This window comes from Pelophylax lessonae (genome assembly GCF_965119305.1).
Source record: "Pelophylax lessonae genome assembly, chromosome: 4".
NCBI lineage: Eukaryota > Metazoa > Chordata > Amphibia > Anura > Ranidae > Pelophylax > Pelophylax lessonae.
In genome coordinates this window covers 76362839-76385454 of record NC_138771.1, presented here as the reverse complement: position 1 = coordinate 76385454, position 22616 = coordinate 76362839, and the positions used below count along the sequence as shown (strand labels likewise).

Below are 22616 nucleotides of genomic sequence, written 5' to 3'. Positions count from 1 at the left end.
CCTCAAAATTCTACAAACAATACCCCATAATGACAAGTTTGTTTGAAATCTTTGCAATTTTATTAAAAAATAAAAAATTAAATATGGACATAAGTATTCGCAGCCTTTGCCATGACACTCAAAATCGAGCTCAAGTGCATCTGGTTTCCACTGAGGATCCTTGACATGTTTCTAAAACTTGATTGGAGTCCACCTGTGGTAAATGCAATTGATTGGCCATGATTTGAAAAGGCACACACCTGTCTATATAAGGTCCCATAGTTAACAATGCATGTCCGAGCAAAAACCAAGCCAAGAAGTCCAAGGAATTGTCTGTAGACCTCCTCAAAGCACAGATCTGGGGAAGGTTACAGAAAAAATTCTTTAGCATTGAAGGTCCCAATGAGCACAGTGGCTCCCATAATCCGTAAATGAAAGAAGTTTGGAACCACCAGGACTCTTCCTATAGTGGGCCTTAAGCCTCGTACACACGCTACGAATTTCCGCCGACCGGTCGTCCGTCTTTTGTCCAGAATGGTGTCTGTTGGTTGGAATGTGCTCTAGACTGCACACAAATTTTCCCGTACGACAGAATTCTACTTTAGAAGTGATGTCATGTGTTGAATTGCTTTGTATGTGTTCTTTCGTCTCTGAGCATGCCTAGTCTTGCTCATAAGATTTTTCCCCATCGAAATCTGTACTAATGAGATGAAAATCGGACGTGTTTTGACGGAGGACAAAAATTTTAATGCCTGCACACCAGGATTTTTTCGGCCGAAAAGTCTAAGTCGGCTGTCGGAAGCACCATACTAACAAGCCGAAAATCGTCAGATCGGTCGTCGGACGAAATTTCCCGGCCGAATTTCTTATCGTGTGTACGGGGCTTTAGTTAGGGAGGTGACCAAGAACCTGATGATCACTCTGACAGAGCTCCAGCATTTCTCTGTGGAGAGAGGAGAACCTTCCAGAAGAACAACTATCTCTGCAGCACTCTACCATTTAGGCCTGTATGGTAGAGTGGCCAGACGGAAGCCACTCCTCAGTAAAAGGCACATGACAGCCCACCTGGAGTATGCCAAAAGGCACCTGAAGGACTCTCCGATCATGAGAAACAAAATTCTCTGGTCTGATGAAACAAATTTTGAACTCTTTGGCCTGAATGGCAGTCACCATGTCTAGAAGAAACCAGGCACTGCTCATCACCTGGCCAATACCATCCCTACAGTGAGGCATGGTGGTGGCAGCATCATACTGCGGGGATGTTATTCAGCAGCATGAACTGGGAGACTAGTCAGGTTTGAAGGAAAGATGAATACAGCAATGTACAGAGACATTCCTGATGAAAACCTGCTCCAGAGAGCTTTGGACCTCAGACTGTGGCAAAGGTTCCTCTTCCAACAGGACAATGACCCTAAGCACGCAGCCAAGGTAACAAAGGAGTGACTACGGGACCACTCTGTGGATGTCCTTGAGTGGCCCAGCCAGAGCCCAGAATTGAACCTGATTCAACATCTCCGGAGAGATCTAAACATGGCTGTGCACCGATGCTCCCCATCCAGCTTGAGAGGTCCTGCAAAGAAAAATGGGAGAAAATGTCCAAAAACAGGTGTGCCAAGCTTGTAGCATCATAATCAAAAATATCTGAGGCTGTTTTTGGTGCCAAAGGTGTTTCAACAAAGTATTGCGCAAAGGCTGTGAATACATATGTACATGGGATTTTTTTTTAAAATAAATTTGCAAAGATTTCAAACAGACTTCTTTCACGTTGTCATTATGGGGTATTGTTTGTAGAATTTTTAGGACAATAATGAATTTTATCAATTTTGGAATAAGGCTGTGACATAACAATATGGAAAAAGTGAAGAGCTGTGAATGCACTGTATTCTAAGGACACTTCTGGGACAAAATGGTTGGGATATGCAGGTCAGGTGGGTCACTTCTAGAACAAATGCTGGAAACTTTTTATAAACTTTGCTGATTTTATTTTTTTACAAGGGCGTTTTTACATCTAAGGGAGGGGCTATAGTTCCTATTGCACAGTAAAAGGCGATGGAAAATCAATGCTTATAATATATTAACACAACCACATGGTCTCTTGTGGTCCAGATGCTGCCCTGTGCCAGGACACCTCAAGATATTTATATTTAGGGCCCAGCTTCCTTTAATTCGTAAGAAAACATAAGAACGCAGCCTAAATCTTATGTTGCAGATGACTTTAACGGTCTGTAAAAGTGTGTTTTGGCGAATAGGCTTTGCCCCTTAATCCAGTATCGGTTGCAGGAATCTTTCCATAAAGAAGGGCATTTTTTGGGTATATACAGTAAAGAGCCATGTTTTGTACAATTCCAAGTAAGCTTCAACAGTCATTTAAAAGACATCATAGATCTCTGCATGTGTGCACCGTTTACAAGAACAGGCCCCACATCTTAACAGTTAATATAACAGCTTGATATCCAGATTTTCCTGAATCTGCCAAATCGGAAGTCATCTTCTAGTACCATCCTTATTAAAGCCTCTCTGTAATTTGACATGAAAGCTTGCAAATCCGTCTGTAATTCCTATCATTTTCTGAGCTCACACACTGACAGACAAGGGCCTCTCCTCTGATACTTGTGTGTCACTGACTTTTCAAAGTATCGCCGATGCTGTAAAGTACTCATTAGGTGTGATTCAGACAACGCTGTGTGTTTGAAAACATAGGACTTATGGGGGTTGAATTACTAAAACTGGAGAGTGCAACATCTGGTGCATTTCTGTATAGAAAGCGATCAGCTTCCATTTTTTTTTTTTTTTTAAAGCTTTTTTGAACAAGCTAAAGTTAAAAGCTGATTGCAGGGCTCCTCCAGTTTTAGTAAATGAACCCCATAATGTATTACTTCTGTGGAATTCTGCACTAGATAAAAAATAAATAAAAAATGTGAGTTCTATAGATTCTATATACTTTGTTATAAGATAAAATGACAGCCTGTATTATAACTTTCTATTAACATTTCTGCACATCCAGAGTGTCCTGAATATCAATGCGATCAGGGATTGGCAACTTAAGGCATGGCTGCCAGGGTAGGAATGTGTTGTCACTTTCAGTGGCACCAAGACGATCATTGTATGACATGCACATAGGCTTAGATGGGCCTGCCTGAGGTTTGGGATTATTCTGTGGGCACCTGCTCCCAACAAAAACAGCTCTACTGACATAAACTTTAACTGATGGCTCACTAGGCTGTCAGTCTGCACCTGCGGCCCACTTATTTAGGTAAAGACCTTCCTCCCAGTACCAGCAAAGGTGCAGCTGTGCACTTTGTTACTGTCCACCTCCCCTCCTCCCCTCCCAGTAGACCCATCAGCTGCAACAGGTATGAATGGAAAAACTCATACCTTTTTGATGGCCCTGGTGTGATCTAAGGTCTTACCTCCTGAAACAAAAAATGATCAGAGCATATCCCTACATAGTGTGTACTAGCCTCAATCCAAAGCATCTACGGTAGCTTGATTTCTGTCTGCCAACTCTTCCCTCTGATATATACATGAGTCGCTTCTGGCAGGTTATGCTGACATCACAAAATGCCGAATCCCAGGAGATGGCCCTACACTCTCTCCAGCACACAGAAGGTGATTAAAAGCCTCAGCTGTGCATGTTTCCATATGAGACTGAGAGTGGGGTGTGTCTCTTCCCTCCACTCAGGTCTATGATTGCACTCAGCTTCCTTCTCTGTGATGTCAGATCTCTGGTCCCCTGCCTGTTAGAGTTGAGAAATAGCATTTGATCTGTGTGTTTTAGAAGGATGTAGAGAAGACAGTGCTGCAGATAAACAGGTACAATGTTATGTAGGAGAATTTGTTTAATCTCTGTGTAACACCTGAGGCCATTCACTTCAGTGGGTATATGTAAAGGTTTACAATCCCTTTTAGGGTAAAGGAATTGAGACTGATCTAAGGTCTACTGTGCCCTATTTGTTCAATTGCACATTGGTTGTTTGACATGTATAAATTTCCACAGAGGGTTCTATGTATAAAACATTAGCTGTGCGGATGTCCTAACCATTTCTAAGGACACCACAAATGTTCGCCGCTTTATTTGTAATATGATTATCCCCTCTGAAATACCTCAATGAATAAAAAATCCCACATTATGGCCACTAGATGGAGCTGACAATCGTAGGAAATAATCATATTACAAACGATATGACAAACATTTGTGGTGTCCACACAAATGCTTGAGATATTCACACAAATGGTTTTTGTCAGACTAGAATTTACTATTGTCATTGTCTTAAATGTTTTCTGGCTTTGTCTGTTTAGGAGTCAGGACGGGAAACGCCATCATCTACCCGAGCGTCCAGTGTGAATGGGACAGATGATGAAAAGGCCTGCCATGGAACACCCCCTGACTCTGAACTTAAGACTGAGAATGATAAACTAAAAACTGCCCTTGCACAAAGGTAACTTGCTCATTGTGATTCCTCATCCATATGACATGGCTGTTTGTTTTATTGGTGATTGGTTTCCTGCATACAGATTTCTACCGAGGCACACAGGATCTCCTGCTCTGTAGGTTTCATTGATTAAATGCTTTGGATTTTACTTTCCCTCATAAGATATGTTTAATTCCTTTTAGGACAATTTTAAATTGGGGTTGATTTGTTAAAGGCAAATTGATCCTTTGCAAGGAAAGTTGCACTTTGCTAGGGAATTTTCACTAAGACCTGTTTCACCCAGGCTTCAGTTTGTATAAAAGCAGTGTGAACGGCAAGCTTTTATAAAGCATTTGCAGAGCTTTCAGCAAGCTTTGTTTAAAGCTTTTAAATTACCATTCAGCTCCAGTTTGTAAATGTTGAACACCGATCCTAATTGGAGTGCTAATTGCTATTTTAAGCAAGCAGCTAGAAGGCTTCACCACTTCTTGAAGCTAGTTAAAAGCCTGCTGAAGCCTGCTAGCAGCTTGCTTAAAGTGGCGATCAGCGCTCCTATTAGGATCGGTGTTCAACATTTACAAACTAGAGCTAAATGGTACTGTAGAAGGTTTACCAAAGCTTACTGAGAGCTCTGAAAATGCTTTTTCAAGACGTGCTGTTCACACTGTTCTTATACAAGCTGAAATTGGTATGAAACAGGCTTAAAGTTGTTCTAAAGGCAGAAAGGTTAATGCATTTTATGTATTAAGATAAAAAACCTGTGTGCATCAGCCCCCCCCCCTAATACTTACCTGAGCCTCATCTCGATACAGTGATGTTGCACAAGAGACTCAGCTGTCCGGGTCTCTCCCTCCTGATTGGCTGAGACAAAGCAGCGGGTGCCATTGCCTCCCGCTGCTGTCAATTAAAGTCAGTGAGCCAATGAGGGGAGAGAGGGGGCAGGGGCCGAGCTGCATCTGCATTTCTGAATGGACACACAGAGCCTCGGCGCCCCCATTGCAATTTACTTATTATGGGGAAGGAGGGAGGGGCCAGGGGCGCTGGCGAGGGACCCGAGAAGAGGAGGATCTGGGCTGCTCTGTGCAAAATCATTACACAGAGCAGGTAAGTATAACATGTTTATTATTTTTAACCAAAAAAAAAAACATACTAGTCTTTAGTATCACTGTAATGATAAGGGTGAAGCTCTGCTGACTCCCATCATCCAATCATACACAAGCAATATGCTTTTTTTTTTTTTTTTTCTTACACATGATTGGGTATTCTTGGCAAAGTAAAATTTTACCACTTTCACTAAGCTCTGGGGATAATTGCCTTTGCAAAATGCAATTTCCCCTGCAAAGTGAACTGCCTGTTTGGGTGTTCTGTATCAACTCTACCTTAGATAAATTGGTGTTAATGTCCATAAGAATAAATACAGGTTTGAAAACAAATGCAAGCATCCTATTGGTGTATGCCAGCTTGTACCCACCTTTCTGTGGTAAATAAACTGTAGATTAAGAATGTCAGTTCTCTGGTCTTTTTTTTTTTCAACCTGACTAACAATATAACAAAATCTGTGAGTATGGGCAGCCTCAGCAAGGAGTAGGTGGAATTACACTCCTCTGATGTAATCCCAATTCCTCTTCAGGCAGCATATTATGGTAGATGCGAACTGCACTGCCTGGTGCTCAGCAGGACTGTCTGACCAGCGGGATTCATTAAAGCTTAACTCCAGGCATGCAGCTAAATACATATTTTTTCACCTTTTAAATGCAACAATTTATTTGAGTAACAGAGCAAAGGTTTACAGCATGCTGGGAGACAATACATAAAACTTCTGTATTTTACAAAGGTATGATAAACATGGTTAACATTCGCCGAATGCTGGCTGTGGGCATCAACATTTGATGATTTACAGTATTTACTTTTTGCAGGTATTTATATTGTGTTAGCAATTTATTCAGTGCTTTGCATACTATTCCTTCACATCAGCCTTAACCTCATGGGCTTGCAATCTAAGATCCCAAACGCACATGCATACACATACTTGGGCCAATTTGAACAGGAGCAAATTAAAGCGGAGTTCCAGCTAAAAGTGGAACTTACGCTTTAAATACTGCTGACCCACTGACATGTCATTTTCTTGGGGGGGGGGGGGGGAGCGGGTACCTAGATTTCACAGATACCCCCTCCCACTTCCGCTCGGGCCACCTAGGCAGCTCAAGCGGAAGTTCTCCTCTCCCCCTCCCTGCAATCTTCTGGGACACATCACAGGTCCCAAAAGATCGTCCAGCCATTCACAACGCGCAGCGCGACTCGCGCATGCGCAGTGCAAACCCGGCTGTGGAGCCACAAGCTGTCACAGCTGGGTGCCCACACTAGAGATGCCAGCGCCTCCGAGAGGAGAGGAGGAGAATTAAGGCTTCGGGGCGGACGCATCTATGGACTGTGTGACAGGTGAGCGTGTGTTCATTAAAAGTCAGCAGGTACACTTTTTGTAGCTGCTGACCTTTAATAAACACAAAACTGAGTGAAACCCCGCTTTAACTTACCTGAATGTTTTTGGAAAGTGGAACAAACTCCATGCTGATAGTGTCCTTTTCAGAGTTCAAATTAAGGTTCCCACTGCTTCAAGGCAGATGTGCTTACCACTGAGCCACTGTGCCACCCAAGTAAGGGCTTATTTACATTTGCCTTAGCCCTCTGATGAGCATCCTGTAGTGGTTTGCTTTTCAGAGGGTGTTTTATGTTGCCTCCTAACCATCTGTTCAAACCCCTAAAAGCTCGCACCACTTGTGTGCATTACACGCAGTTGTGGGAAGGTTGCAACACAGCCCCATTCACTTGAAGTACCACCTCTTGAACAAGACAGGGGGAATAACTTTTTCCACACTGCCATGCAAATCAGCAGTTTCGGTAACAGTTCTAACTCGTAGGTATTTGTGTCACATTTGCAATGTGTCACTATGGCTGCGACAGATTAAAAAATAATTGCCTCCAGTTCGTAGACAACTCAAAGTCGCAGGCTTGAGAGACTAGTTCCCCATCAGGGCTGCCTGCCTTGTGATTGACAGCGGATGACAGTGGGCAAATTCCAAAACTGCTAGACAGCCCACTAGTAGCTATGGAATCTGCCTGTTGCTGACCACTGTCAGTCACAAGGTAGGTGGACCTAATGGGGAACTAGTCTTTCAACGTTTCCCATCCGGTTCGCCTCCCTCATGATTGAGAGCAGATGGTAGTGGATTCCATAACTACTATTCAGTCCAATAACTGTCATTCACAAGTGAGGTGGACCTGATGAGGAACTAGTCAGCCTCCACCCACCCCACAACAAACCTCTTCAGCTGTTGGACCGTCTATAATACTGTTTATCAATTCTACTAAGAATGCCTCAATAATGTAATTTGGGTTTATTTACTAAAACTGGAGAGTGCAAAATCAGGCCCACTTCTGCATGGAAACCAATGAGCTTCCAGGTTTTATTACCAAAGCTTTATTAAACAAGCTGGGGTTAGAAACTGATTGGCTTATTTTGCACTCTCCAGCTTTAGTAAAAAAAAAACCATTGTGTTGATAAAAAAAATGTGGCATATCAGACAGGTATAGGATGGAAGAGGAATATGGATTATCAAGGTATGTATTAATGGCACATGTGCATTGTCAAACAGTAGTAAAGCTGAATGAAACATGTATGCAGGTGCATCTCGTAAAATTAGAATATCATTAAAAAGTTAATTTATTTCAGCAATTCAAATCCAAAAAGTGAAACTCCAATTTCTCTTTTGTTCATTGACTGACACAGTGCTCCATATTCAGAACCATATGGTTATGTTGCCCCCTACAAGAGTAGGAAACTAGGCAGAAAAAAGACTTATTGCCTATGGGCAGTCCAAGCTGGTATGCATTCCCTTCTCTGCTATAGGCCTTCAGCTTTTTTGCTGCCTAGTCAGGAGTAAGGACCTAGTTCCCTGCTGGGATCTTTGGTCCTGGAAATTTTTTCCTCTTAAATGGCATTTTTTCTTATGTTTTTTTTCCTGTGAGATCTACAAACAACTGCCAGGCTGGGCAACAGGCTGGATAATCTAGATCCAGTGCTCCCCCCAGTCTGGCCATCAAACGCACGCAGACCTTTAGCTACATGCTCTGTCGGCCGCAACAGGCCCCATTCTGGAAAAGGGCAGCCAACGAGCTAAACGTCTCGTGGGGACACATATGACCGGGCGCCGATAGTCTGAGTCACAGTGTTGCCTTGGCCTACAGCCCCCCACTTCGGAGACAAGAAGGTTTTGTCTTGGATGTGTTACCCGCACGCTTTCGCAGCATCGGTAAGTGCATGGCCCCCCCCTCTTCTTCCCTGGACGTGGTGTCCGGCATTCTGCTCCCCCTCCCCGGGTGAGGCCATGCACGCTTTTCTGCACCTGGCCTGGGTACCTAGCGGGCGCACTGTCCCCCCTCAACCCTCGGGATTTTTACTAGGGGGGTTGTCCCTTGGGCTGCCTGCTGCAGCTTCTAGGGCCTGGGGAGCAGGGGGCCTGGCATCTGCCGCTTCATGCGGCCAGATCATCCAGTAATTTAGCCTGCGCCTTTGCGGCCTACTAGCCTGACGCTGTGTGGGGTGGCCCCAGTGAGGGCGGTTGGGCATCCACCTTCCCCTCTGCTTCCTCTGTTGGTTCCGGTCCCCCTCAGGCCCACGACCTACTAGGCTGTGCGGTCAAGCTGGGTGCCTCCTTCTGGAGGAGCGGCGATGTGAGGGTTGTCCAGTTCGTCTGCAGCTTTGGCCACCATTATTCTGTAGGGCACACACCCTTCCCAGCGGTACTACAGGGACCATAGGGTTATCCTGCCTGCGGGACTACCCGCATTACGTGGGGGGGTTCCTTAAGAGGGCTCTTTTTGCGGCCTCCTATGTGGGCCTCCTTTGAGGGTTGTCAGAGCGCGACCCCCTTTTGCGGGGTTCAGTCAGTGGGCCCTCAGTTATCCCTTCCTAAATTTTTTGTGTTTTCCAGGTGGAGGTGGTGCTTGGGCATAAGACTAGTATATAGCAGCATCCCTTGCCTCATCTGTTTTATCAGATTCTGAATCTGGCTCTGTCGCTGCGGATGTGGACCACCCACGGAGCCTGTAGCCATGCTCTCTGATCTATCAGACAGTGAGGATGCTTCCTCCATTCCTGTAGCTGCGCATGAGAAGGCACTGGTTGACGCACTGATTACATCCATGCGGGAAACTTTGAGGATGGCGGATGCAGCTGAAGCTGCTGCGGAGGTGGCTGTCCCCTTTTGGCACCCATAAGCCATCTCGTGCGGCAAAGGTGTTCCCTTATCCCTCCTATTCGAACAGGTTAAAGGTCAAGAGCGTCCAAAATGCCCCCTTGTGGTTCCTAAAGGCTTTACGGTGAGGTACCCATTTGAAGAGTCACTCCTTAAGAGGTGGACTGTCTGACCAGTGGTGGGGGCATGGCTGTCAGGAAGGCGGGAGTGTGTGTGGCCCGCAGTATGTTCACTATTGCTGGTTCGACGCTGAGGCAGGTTCTGGCCATTGCCCTGGTGTCGCAAACACTTGAGTAGGCTAAACATTTGCGCCATGATTTGGGGGTTGAGCAGATTCCTCCTGCCTTTGCTTTGTGGCTTGAGGGTTGGTCTGTGGACCAGACTTCTAAAAAAGCTCTGAATGGTTTACCCAGGCGATCGCCTGTTTGGAGCTACCCTGGATGACATCATTAAGAGTCTCACGGGGGAGAAGAACACCTTTCTTCCACAGCCTGGAAAGAGGAAAAAAACTCATCGCAGATGCGGCCCTTCTTTCTCGGCACACGAAAAGTTTTTTTTTCGTCCCTCAGGGTCCACTGACAAGGGTTCAAAACCTTTCAAGCCCTCCTCAGGAGGTTCCAAGTGACCCTGGTCTGGTAAAGTGAGAGCGGGTTTCTCGAGACACACAGACGAGGTCCCTTCAGCATGAAGGTGCGCTCGCACCATTGCATGGGGTGGGGGGGGACGTCTTCGCTGGTTTCCTGGGCCCGTGGACTTCCTTGGTAAAGACAAATGGGTCCACTAAGTAATTCTGTCCAGTTACGAGATAGTTTTGTTTTTGCCTTCTGGAAAGGTTCTTTCCTTTCAATGTACGTCTGTCCCTGGACTGACTGCAAGTTTTCTTTGGGGCGGTGCAGGACTTGTTGCTTTACGGAGTGATTGTCCGGGTTCCGGTATTGGAACATTTTCAAGGTTTTTATTTAAACCTGTTTACGGTCCCAAAGAAGGAGGCCAAGGTTCGTCGGATTCTGGACCTCAGACCCTGAACTGCTTTGTGCAGGTACAAAAATTTAGAATGTAGTCTGTTCGCATGGTAGTGACATCCCTACATCAGCGGGATATTCTAGCCTCTATCGAAATCAAGGATGCTTACTGACACATTCTAATATGTGCCCGACACCAGCGCTTCCTCCATTTTTCTGTGGTAGAGGAGCACTATTAGTTCCTGGCGTTACCCTTTGGTTTCACCTTAGCTCCTCGGGTCTTCACAAAAATGTTGGCCCCGGTTCTGGCATTGCTACATCAGCGGGGGTTTGGGGTAATGGGCTAACTGGTTGACCTCCTCTTGCGATCGGAGTCTTCTTCTGCCTTGATGGACGTCATGGAGATCACTATACAGACCCTGAAGGAGTTTGGTTGGCTTCTAAACTACCAGAAGTCTGCCCTGATTACATCCAGGAAATTGGATTATCTGGATTCCCCTCTAGCCAGAGTGTTCCTTCCTCTGGACAAACTCCAGAAGTTGCATACTGCAATTCAGCTATTGCTGTCCAGCAGGTGGTCCTCCCTCCGGACTTGCATACAGGTGCTGGGCCTGATGGTGTCTACATTTTAGGCCGTTCCGTTTTCACAGTTCCCTACGAGGTCCCTCGAGAGAGAGATCCTGGTACAATGGGACAAGTGTCCAAAGTCGCTGGACAATCCAATTCGGTTGAGCTGATTAACCAGGGGTTCCCTGGCTTGGTGGCTTCGCTCTTTTCTCCCCTTGTATTGGACAGTGGTCACGACGGACACCAGTATGTCAAGGTGCGGAGTTGTCCTGGGACTGATCTGGATGGATCGCCACCGGGGGCTCCCGGTAAGGATTTAGTTGGACAATGCCACGGCGGTGGCTTATGTCAATCACCAACAAAATGTGTGGCTCTGGAAGTAGCCGGCATTCTCTGGTGAGCAGAACGCTTTGTTCCGGCCCTCTCTATCGTACTCATTCCAGGAATGAAAAACTGGCAGGCGTTGGACCAAGGGGAGTGGTCCTTTCATCCAGACGTGTTTCATTGGATATGTCTGCAGTGGGGCACCCTCGAGGTGGACCTGTTGGCGTCTTGGCTCGACCGAAAGGTACCAAGGTTTGTGGCAAGATTACGGGATTCTCTGGCGGCGCCACAGATGCTCTGGTCGCCCTGTGGACCCAGTATTGTCAGATCTACGCCTTCTCTCCTCTCAAGCTTCTTCCGCAGCTTCTGCGCAGGAACGAGGCCAAAGGGATTCTGGCGATTCTGGTGGCCCCCGGACTGGCCTTGCCAATCTTGCAACGCGGACCCTTCATGCGATTGGTCGCTGACGTCCCCTATATACTGCCTCTCAGGGAGGACCTGCTGTCCCAGGGGTCAATCTTCCATCCTGCTTTACACTCACTGACTTTGACAACCTGGCTGTTGAAAGCAAGGTGCTGCTGAATTGAGGTTTGCCTGGGTCAGTGATCCTGACCCTGCTGAAGGCTAGGAAGTCTACCTCTAGAAAGATTTACCATTGTACCTTTCATGGTGTGAGTAGATTCGGTGGCTCAGATTTTAACCTTCCTTCAACGAGGTGTTGGCTTTGGGTACCATCATGGGCCAGGTGTCTGCCTTAGCGGTCTTCTTTCAAGTGATCCTTAGCCACGAATTCATTGGTGTGTACTCTTATTGAGGGTTCAATACCTTATTCCTACGGTGTGGTCCCCTCTACCACCATGGGATTTGAGCTTGGTGCCTTCAAAGCCTTCCTTTGAAAAGATTCGGGAGATTCCACTGCTTACGCTGTCTCAGAAGGTAGTTTTTTTTGGTGGCCAATAAACCCTTGCAGGGTGTCTGAACTGGTGGCATTATCTTGTCGTACTCCCTATATGGCGGTCTACAAAGATGAGGTGGTTCCGACAGTGACTCAGGCCTATTCTATGAAGGGTCAGGTTCCTCCTTTCCCTGTAACGGCGCACTCTACTCAGGTGCTTAGTGCTTTTTGGGCGTTCTGTCATCAGGCGTCAGTTGCGCAGGTTTGCAGGCGGCCACCTGGTCGTCGGTGCACACTTTCACTAAATTCTACGAAGTGGATGTGTTGGCATCTGTGCACGCTTCCTTTGGCTGCAAGGTTTTTCAGCCTGCTGTTTAGAGGGTCTTTTCCCTCTTTGGGGATGTATTGTTCAGTTGTTTTTTGTTGAGCTCCTGTTACCTGGTTGGCTCTTTTGTTTAGCATTGGAATTTTTTGTTGTCCCATCCCTCATGTTTGGCACTGCTTGGGAACCTCCCTATGGTTCTGAATATGGAGCGCTCTGACTGTCAATGAACGAAAGAGAAAATAGAATTTTTGTACTTACCATAAAATACATTTCTCTGAGTTCATTGACGGACACAGTACCCACCCCTCTATGGAGTTTTCATACTTCTGACACTGCTTGTTACGAAACTGAAGGCATATAGCAGAGAGGGAGATGTATACCAGCTAGGACTGCCCAAAGGCGGTCTTTTTTTTTTTTTTTTTCTACCTAGTGTCCTACTTCTGTAGGGGGCAATATAACAATGTCCATCAATGAACTCAAAAGTTTGAAATGGATTTGGCTGGGAGTACAAAAATCCTATTATTTTATATAGATGCGTTCCATACAGAGTTCTATATTTCAGCATTTCCATTTTGATGATTATGGCTTACAGCTAGTGAAAACCCAAAAATTCAGTATCTCAGAAAATCTGAATATTACATAAGACCAATAAAAAAAGGGATTTTTAATACAGAAATGTTGGCTTACTGAAAAGTACGCCCATGTACAGTTTAGTATGCACTGAATACTTGGTCGGGGCTCCTTTTGCATGAATTACTGCATCAATGCGGCATGGCTTGGAGGCGATCAGCTTGTGACACTGCTGAGGTGTTATGGAAGCCCAGGTTTCTATAATAGTGGATTTCAGCTCATCTTCATTGTTGGGTCTGGTGTCTTATATTCCTATTGACAATACCCCACAGATTCTCTATGGGATTTAGGTCAGGCGAGTTGGCCAATCAAGCACAGGGATACCATGATCATTCAACCAGGTATTAGTACTTTTGGCAGTGTGGGCAGGTGCCAAGTCCTGCTGGAAAATTAAATCAGCATCTCAAAAAAGCTGGACAGCACAGGGAAGCATGAAGTGCTCTAGAATTTCCTGGTAGAGAGCTGCGCTGACTTTGGACATGATAACCAACACCAGCAGATGACATGGCTCCCCAAATCATCACTGACTGTGGAAAATTTTGCACTTAATTTGGAAATCAAGGTTCCAGTGTCTGGAGGAAGAGTTGAGATGCACAGAATCCAAGTTGCATTAGGCCCAGTGTGAATTTTCCATAGTCCGTGAAGATTTTGGGAGCCATGTCATCTGCTGGTGTTAGTCAACACTGGCTCCCACTTCTGTCGATCACAACCAGTAAGTGAGGAAAGGCCCAGCTGCTTTGTGTGTATCAATGGGGACACAGAACCAGCTGGGGAGGGAGCCCACACAGAGTGCCCCCAAAGCAAGCAGTGTGCTATGAGGTCATTTGCTGGGGGGGGGAGTCAGAATTGCTGGCAGGGGGACCCAAGAAGAGAAGGATCAGGGATGCTCTGTGCAAAACCACTGCACAGAGCAGATATGTATAACATACTTGTTTTTTGGAAACTCCTATTGATCCCCTCGCTCCAGGAACAGCACCACCAGCAGAAGTAGGGATTCTGTCAACAGTACCTGGATTCAAACATGCCTGGGACAAACCAAGATCTATAGTTGGATATAAAGTAAAAAAAAAAAAAAAAAAAAAATGAAATGGGGCAGACTCGATGGACCACTTGGTCTTTGTTTCCCTCTTCTGTGGTTTCTTAATGATGCACCTTAATGATGCATTCATAATACAGAATTAAACCTTTGCTTTTGTTCCAAATAACAATTTACTTGATTCGATTATCTTAGTACATCCTGAAACATCCTGAAACGTCAATCCATGTTGAAGTATGTTACATAACGTAGACTCTAATATAACAAGCTTTTGTGGGATAGATCCATAGATGTCCTGTCATAGTTCTCTACACATTATGGCAGATTTTTCATATTTATCGGATATAAATAGATGTGTGATACATTATTTGGAGCCTTCAGCTATTGTCACTTACATTTGAGATGGACGTGGTCGCCATGTATCCAGAAGGCATAATGCATCATGGAATGTCCCATGGGCAGAAGAATAAGCAGCATTTGGCTCGGAAGTCACAGTGAATTAAGGTGACATTGCTCACTGCTCACATATGATGAAGAGAAAAGCTGGAAGGAATTCTTTACTTCTGGCAGTGTACAAACCATTGTCCTCAATACTCGAGGAAATCTGCTGCTGTTCTAGCACACAAGGAAAAAAATGTTTTCTTTTGGCTTTCGTTATATTGTTGACATTTGCACAATAAAATGCCTTATAACCATTTAAATATCCAGCTCCAAGGGTCACATGGGAAAAAGTTGGCATATGTATTCACATTGTGTTTTCTGCTGTAGATAATTGGTATTACGGGCGATTCGGGGAGGCATTTGCAGCACATTTCTGGCAGTGTTTAGATAGTCGGAAGCCATGTGCCAAATTCCTGAAAACCCTGTTACATCTTCATTGTTTATACTGATAGGTGGGACTAATTCAAGTAGTTCTTGATACACTATTACTAAATAGTGATACAGTGAAAAATTCATAAAGAAATAACACCAACTTGATGACCCCGATGTCTCAATAAAAGTACCTGCCACTGTCCAAAGCTATCTTAAGGGGTCTTGCTCACCTCTTGTGATAGCATTAGTTAAATGAAAAAAAATAAAATAAAAACCAATAATAAAACAAGTTAAAGCAACCCATGCTTGTGCGCAAATGCAAACCTGCGCCTAGGTCCGGCACGCATGTGTAAATTGTGATTTCACCACACACTTGTGGTATCGCCATGGACGTTGGAATGAGAGTGAAACTTCTATCACCATAGCTCATGTGTAACTAAACCGATAACCTGTAAAGACTTTTAAAGTGTTTCCCACTGACAATTTTAGGCACCGTAGTATGTCACCATTTCACAGGCGTGAGCAATATTGGGTAATATATTTTGTTTGTGTATACTAAAATTAATTCAAGTAGTTTTTCTTACTTACTCCCAACATCCCCTAATAACTTATCTGCTTGTGAAACTCCACCACTTGACAGGAGAGCTGCTTGCAGCAGTTCTGTCAGAGTTGCGACAGATTCATATAAACTTTACTGACACATGAGTTAGTTGAAAGTTCTGCAGTTTGTTAGACCACAGCAAGAGGGATTTCGAAAGAGTATTTATAACACTCTTCATAAATGTCAGGGATTATGTTCAGGATATTTGGTGCTTTAATGTAATTTTAATGTATTCCATTTTATATACACTTCGTTATATACACAAGCAGCTGAAGGGGCTTTTTTGACTTCTCAGATGTAGACAATTCATATCAAATTATTAGATTGCCTGCCAAATGTAATGTTTCTGATCACAGGCATTCATATTAGTGCTAAGCATAACCTGTATAGCAGCTATGTGTTGTGAAGTAGCAGGAATGGTCACAACGATGGCCCCTGTTGGACTACCTTGCCAGCTAAAAGTAAGTAAGATAAATAACCACTATTTTGGACTGGTATGTTCTTGGCCACTGGAAGGCTGGTGCGGGTTTTACAGCATCAAATAAATAGTGGTGCCCTATAGTGTACAACTAATGCACCCCCCTAACATGTAACCTTCCTCTTACCTAATCTCCTAAAATGTAACCCACCCCTTACACTTAACCCCTAACATAACTGTCACTGTCAAAAGTGGTCGCAAAGTCACATGTATTCATAAATTTGATTCTCTCTGTTCTAGGTCCCTGTTCAGTACAGTGTGTGTGTGTTTTCCTAAAATTATAATGCTAAATACCTACTTTCTAGAGCCCTGCTGTGCTGTCATGTGACCCCCCCCCCCTGCTTTCCTTCCCAAGTAAGTAAGTACACTGGGAGCGGCTGTGATTCCCTTATAAAAGATGAAAGCTGGTAGAGGCAGCTCAGGGCTTTGCAAAGAAGGTATTTAGCATTATAATTTTATCCCCCAATCACACTAAATGCAGATTTGAAATCACGCTACTTCAGGATGTTTTCAAAGCCATAGAACAGTGCCAATTCATCTGTGGTTTGCCGACATCTGTGCGATTTCCTGCACAGATGTCAATGCAAGTCACACATGTAATCACCGAAAATAGTGCAGGAATTATTTTTCAAGTTGCACCTAATAAGACTGTGCCATAGAAAGACATTAGATGCGACTTCATAGGTGATTTGTAAAATGCATGTCACTCCTGAAGTCACACTGGTGTGAACGATGGCTAAGAAAAACACACACACTGTACTGAACAGGGACCTAATACAGAGAGGATCAAAGTAATATTTGTGACTTTACTTTACAAGCACTGGAGCAGCTGCAGGGAATAGAATTACACAGAGAGGAGATCTTCTCACACACAGACTATGAAAAGTAAAGGAGGAGGGGGGAGATGAAGAGATTCTGAGGAGATAGCTGGATAATGGAGGAACGTAAACTGACCACGCTATCAGAGATCAGCAGCTATGATGAACGTAGTCTGTTTAAACAGGGGAAGACAGGAACAGACAGGATCATCCAGGTATTGTACAACATAGAAAAGGAAAAATGACACTACAGAAACACTATGCTAAGTATTATGCCTTAAAGGGACAGGAGCATTTTTTTTTCTAGGGTTATGACCACTTTAAACGAACACCCTTAAACTCTTAAAAACTAAACAAAGTGAATCCCTAACACTAAACTAAACCCTGCAGCAGAATACTCATCTGATCCAATGCCTGAAGAATCTACATCTAGTGCTTACAGTTCTGAAGTGAAAAGTAGCAGCACCAAAATTAACTAAGTATCTGGTTTGGTATATTATCTCTTTTTATTAATGGTTTCTAGGTTACAGTAAAATGATTTCTAAATAAGGAAATGGCATAATAATAATACAATAAAAAAACAACCATACAGAACATAGTGATAAAGAGCACACAAAGGCAGTAGCGTAAAGTGGATGTAAACCCCATTAATTAAATGTGACCTGGGCACATACTATATATCTGTAGTGTTTACCTATCTCTCTCCAAAGCCCTATATCCCGTGTCTTTCTGCTGCTTTGTCCCTCTGTTATCAGCATGATAACGTCTGACAAGCTCCAACACAGGAGATAAAAGCAGCTGGAAATGTGTGTTGGAGAAGGGACTTAGAAACCGATAAGGAGAGAGCTGGTATTCACAGCACAGCTCTGCAAGTTTCTGCATTCCTCTGCCTATGTGAAGGGATGAGTGGGGGGGGGGGTGCATTTCCTCCAATCAGCTCACACACGGTGTATGCCCAGACTCCACACCCACTGCTGGAACGGGAAGAAAAATGTATAACACAATATGCACTGAAGACCGCAGATATACATGTAAAACTTTTGTAGGGAGATTTGTCTCATCTGTGTATCATCTGAGACTGTTCACTTCACTGGGTATACAGTGGGTACGGAAAGTATTCAGACCCCCTTAAATTTTTCACTCTTTGTTATATTGCAGCCATTTGCTAAAATCATTTAGGTTCATTCTTCTTCCTCATGAATGTACACATAGCACCCCATACTGACAGAAAAACACAGAATTGTTGACATTGTTGCAGATTTATTAAAAAAGAAAAACTGAAATATCACATGGTCCTAAGTATTCAGACCCTTTGCTCAGTATTTAGTAGAAGCCCCCTTTTGATCTAATACAGCCAGGAGTCTTTTTGGGAAAGATGCAACAAGTCTTTCACACCTGGATTTGGGGATCCTCTGCCATTCCTCCTTGCAGATCCTCTCCAGTTCTGTAAGGTTGGATGGTAAACGTTGGTGGACAGCCATTTTTAGGTCTCTCCAGAGATGCTCAATTGGGTTTAAGTCAGGGCTCTGGCTGGGCCATTCAAGAACAGTCACGGAGTTGTTGTGAAGCCACTCCTTCGTTTTTTTAGCTGTGTGCTTAGGGTCATTGTCTTGTTGGAAGGTAAACCTTCGGCCCAGTCTGAGGTCCAGAGCACTCTGGAGAAGGTTTTTGTCCAGGATATCCCTGTACTTGGCCGCATTCATCTTTCCCTCGATTGCAACCAGTCGTCCTGTCCCTGCAGCTGAAAAACACCCCCACAGCATGATGCTGCCACCACCATGCTTCACTGTTGGGACTGTATTGGACAGGTGATGAGCAGTGCCTGGTTTTCTCCACACATACCGCTTAGAATTAAGGCCAAAAAGTTCTATTTTGGTCTCATCAGACCAGAGAATCTTATTTCTCACCATCTTGGAGTCCTTCAGGTGTTTTTTAGCAAACTCCATGCGGGCTTTCATGTGTCTTACATTGAGGAGAGGCTTCCGTCGGGCCACTCTGCCATAAAGCCCCGACTGGTGGAGGGCTGCAGTGATGGTTGACTTTCTACAACTTTCTCCCATCTCCTGACTGCATCTCTGGAGCTCAGCCACAGTGATCTTTGGGTTCTTCTTTACTTCTCTCACCAAGGCTCTTCTCCCCCGATAGCTCAGTTTGGCCAGACGGCCAGCTCTAGGAAGGGTTCTGGCCGTCCCAAACGTCTTCCATTTGAGGATTATGGAGGCCACTGTGCTCTTAGGAACCTTAAGTGCAGCAGAAATCTTTTTGTAACCTTGGCCAGATCTGTGCCTTGCCACAATTCTGTCTCTGAGCTCTTCAGGCAGTTCCTTTGACCTCATGATTCTCATTTGCTCTGACATGCATTGTGATCTGGAAGGTCTTATATAGACAGGTGTGTGGCTTTCCTAATCAAGTCCAATCAGTATAATCAAACACAGCTGGACTCAAATGAAGGTGTAGAACCATCTCAAGGATGATCAGAAGAAATAGAAAGCACCTGAGTTAAATATATGAGTGTCACAGCAAAGGGTCTGAATACTTAGGACCATGTGATATTTCAGTTTTTCTTTTTTAATAAATCTGCAACAATGTCAACAATTCTGTGTTTTTCCGTCAATATGGGGAGCTGTGTGTACATTCATGAGGAAGAAGAATGAACTTAAATGATTTTAGCAAATGGCTGCAATATAACAAAGAGTGAAAAATTTAAGGGGGTCTGAATACTTTCCGTACCCACTGTATGTGTGGGTTTTTATCCAATTGTAAAATAGACTATGCAGTGGTAAAACTTAGGGTATGTATTAGTGATGACTGATATCAGTTTTTCGTTGCCGATACCGATATTTTTGCCAATGCATATCGGTATCGGACGATATTTTCGTACATTTTAAAAAATATATATATTTTTTTATTTTTATTACTTGACAGGTACTCTTGTGGAGGGCAGACAAAGAGAGACAGGGCGCCCAAACAACCAGTGGATGAAAAGACTGTGTATAACCTCAGCAGCTCCGATGGGGACTCCTGGGTGCAGAGTCAGATCAGTGAGAAGGCTGGAAGTTAGGGAGCGCTTCTGGTAATAATTGTATTAATGTAATCTGTCACAAACGCCTGATGGTAAATGGCATAGTGGTGGAAAAAACTTAAAAAAGGCTCCACTCCAGGGAAAGGTCCAATGACACACAGTTTATTGCATAAAATCAATAGAAGTTAAAAACACACACTGGTCGGATGTTGGGCTGAGCCCGTGTCCTTGCCCCCACCGCCGATGTACTGCTAGCTGGGTTTCTGGCCAGTGTCAATGTTGTCAGCAGGCGTCCGTGCCGTCACAAGGATGGATAAATGCATGCTTGAGGTGACAGGGCTCCGGGTGGACCAATGGTACACAGACCGATACAGGAAACACTTGTGGCAGACAGCTGAAGCGGTGGCGGCGCGGGAGATGAAGTCACTCTATCGCGCCGACAAGAGACACTGAGGAAGAGCCAAAGGTCCCGTCACCATGATGCTTGCCGGCGCGATGGAGTGACGTCATCCCCCGCGCCGCCACTGCTTCAGCTGTCCGCCGCAAGTGTTTCCTGTATCGGTTTGTGTACCGTTGGTCCACCTGGAGCCCTGTCACATCAAGCATGCATCCATCCATCCTTGTTGACGGTACGGGCGCCTGCTGGCGACGTTGACACTGGCCAGAAACACAGCTAGCAGTACATCGGTGGTGGGGGTAAGTACACGGGTTCAGCCTGACATCCGACCAGTGTGTGTTTTTAACTTCTATTGATTTTATGCAATAAACTGTGTAGTTTTTTCCACCACTATGCCATTTACCATCAGGTGTTTGTGACTGATTTCATTAATACAATTATTACCAGAAGCGCTCCCTAACTTCCAGCCTTCTCGGTCAATATTTGGAATATTAGCAATATCAGCCAGTCCCTGGGCCGATACAGATATATCGGCAAAAGTCAATATCGGTCCTCGATATATCGGCCTTGCCGATAATCGGTTGATCCCTAATATGTATCTGATTTTGGACTGAAGGTAGGTTTCATCAAAATATGTCTTTAGGAACCTCTTGGTTTCTCACACAGAAGGGGAAAGGAAGCTGCATAGCACAGAATCGTGTAACCTACTCTGACGTATTTTGAAGCTTTTTAAATTCCAACTGTTTGGAATTGCATATTGCCTGGATTAAAGTAAACTGATTAAATTTCCTGATTTTAACCCATTTAGTGGATTCATAAAGAAGGGAGAGAAGCAAGATGACACTGGGCTAAAACCTTGGAGTGCCATCATCTCCAACAAGCAATTGGTTACAGCAAAGAACTAGGGACTTTCTAGGACAGCACCCAAGAATAAGAATTTAACACATGAATATAAAAATGATTTCCACATGTACTAATCACATCATATAAATAATCTTCATTGTATAATAATATTTTTTTGATAATTTACAAAGAACACATATATGTGAATAATTGTATGCAATTCCAGTGATCTCAATATAGTGGTCACACTTCATTAATTGCATCATCTGGTTACTGCAATTCAAGACTACACTTATTTCCACAGGGAAAAAGCTACTGGGTTACGTCTATATAGGACTAAAGGAGAGTTGCAGGATATAATGTTGTGCATTCACAAGATGGTAGTGTTGGAGGAGTCCTCCTTCCTTCCCAATCCACTAAATAGAAATAAGCCCAGAGATTGCTGTACCCATTTGATGCCATAAATCTAGTGTGACCACTATACTGACATCAATGGAACTGCATAGATTTCTTGTGGCCCTTTCATTGCTGGTCTTGAAGAAGTTTAGCTATTTACTAAACACATTGACTGCAACTGTAACCTCTGAAAAAGAACACAGCATAATAAAATATACAAGTGGTCTTTGTAGTGTTTAAAAAAAAAAAAAAGTTTTTATTGTGTATCATATGTAATTCTTCAAACTTTTATATGATGTGATTAACCACTTGCCGACCACCCGCCACAGTGATACGGCAGCAGGTTCCCGGGAATCGCCGTACCTGTACCTTTTTTTTTGGGAATGTTATATAGCAGAAAGTGAAAAATATTGTTTTTTTTTTTTTTATAGTGCAAAAAAAAAAAAAAAATTTAACAGGTGATCAAATACCACCAAAATAAAGCTCGGTTTGTGGGGGAAAAAAAAGGACATCAATTTTATTTGGGTACAGCGTCGCACAACTGCGCAATTGTCCATTAAAATAACACAGTGCCGAATCACAAAAAAATGGCCTTGTCATTAAGGGGGGAAATCTTCCGGTCCAGAAGTGGTTAAAGAATTTGGAAACATTTTTTATATTTATGTGGTGAATTTAATTTTTGGGTGCTGTCCTTAAAAGTCCCTAGTTCTTTGTCTCCTGATTTTAACATAATCCTTAATAATATTTGCAGTCCACTGATTGATTTCAAGTGTTGTCATATTCTTAAACATACAACATTAAAAATTCACAGGTTGAAGTCTACAAAAAAATTGGGTTTTTGCCATTTCTGTCCTCACTTAAGA

General features: G+C 44.0%; 1 protein-coding gene across 1 annotated transcript in view; it reads left to right on the top strand.

Annotated features, from left to right (window-relative positions):
• HOMER2 (homer scaffold protein 2) overlaps window positions 1-22616 on the top strand; it is a 375844-nt gene that overhangs the window by 235027 nt on the left and 118201 nt on the right. Inside the window, exon 5 of the mRNA XM_082254028.1 lies at window positions 4279-4418. Within this exon, the coding sequence (XP_082110154.1) occupies window positions 4279-4418 (140 nt within the window). The remainder of the gene's footprint in view (window positions 1-4278; window positions 4419-22616) is intronic.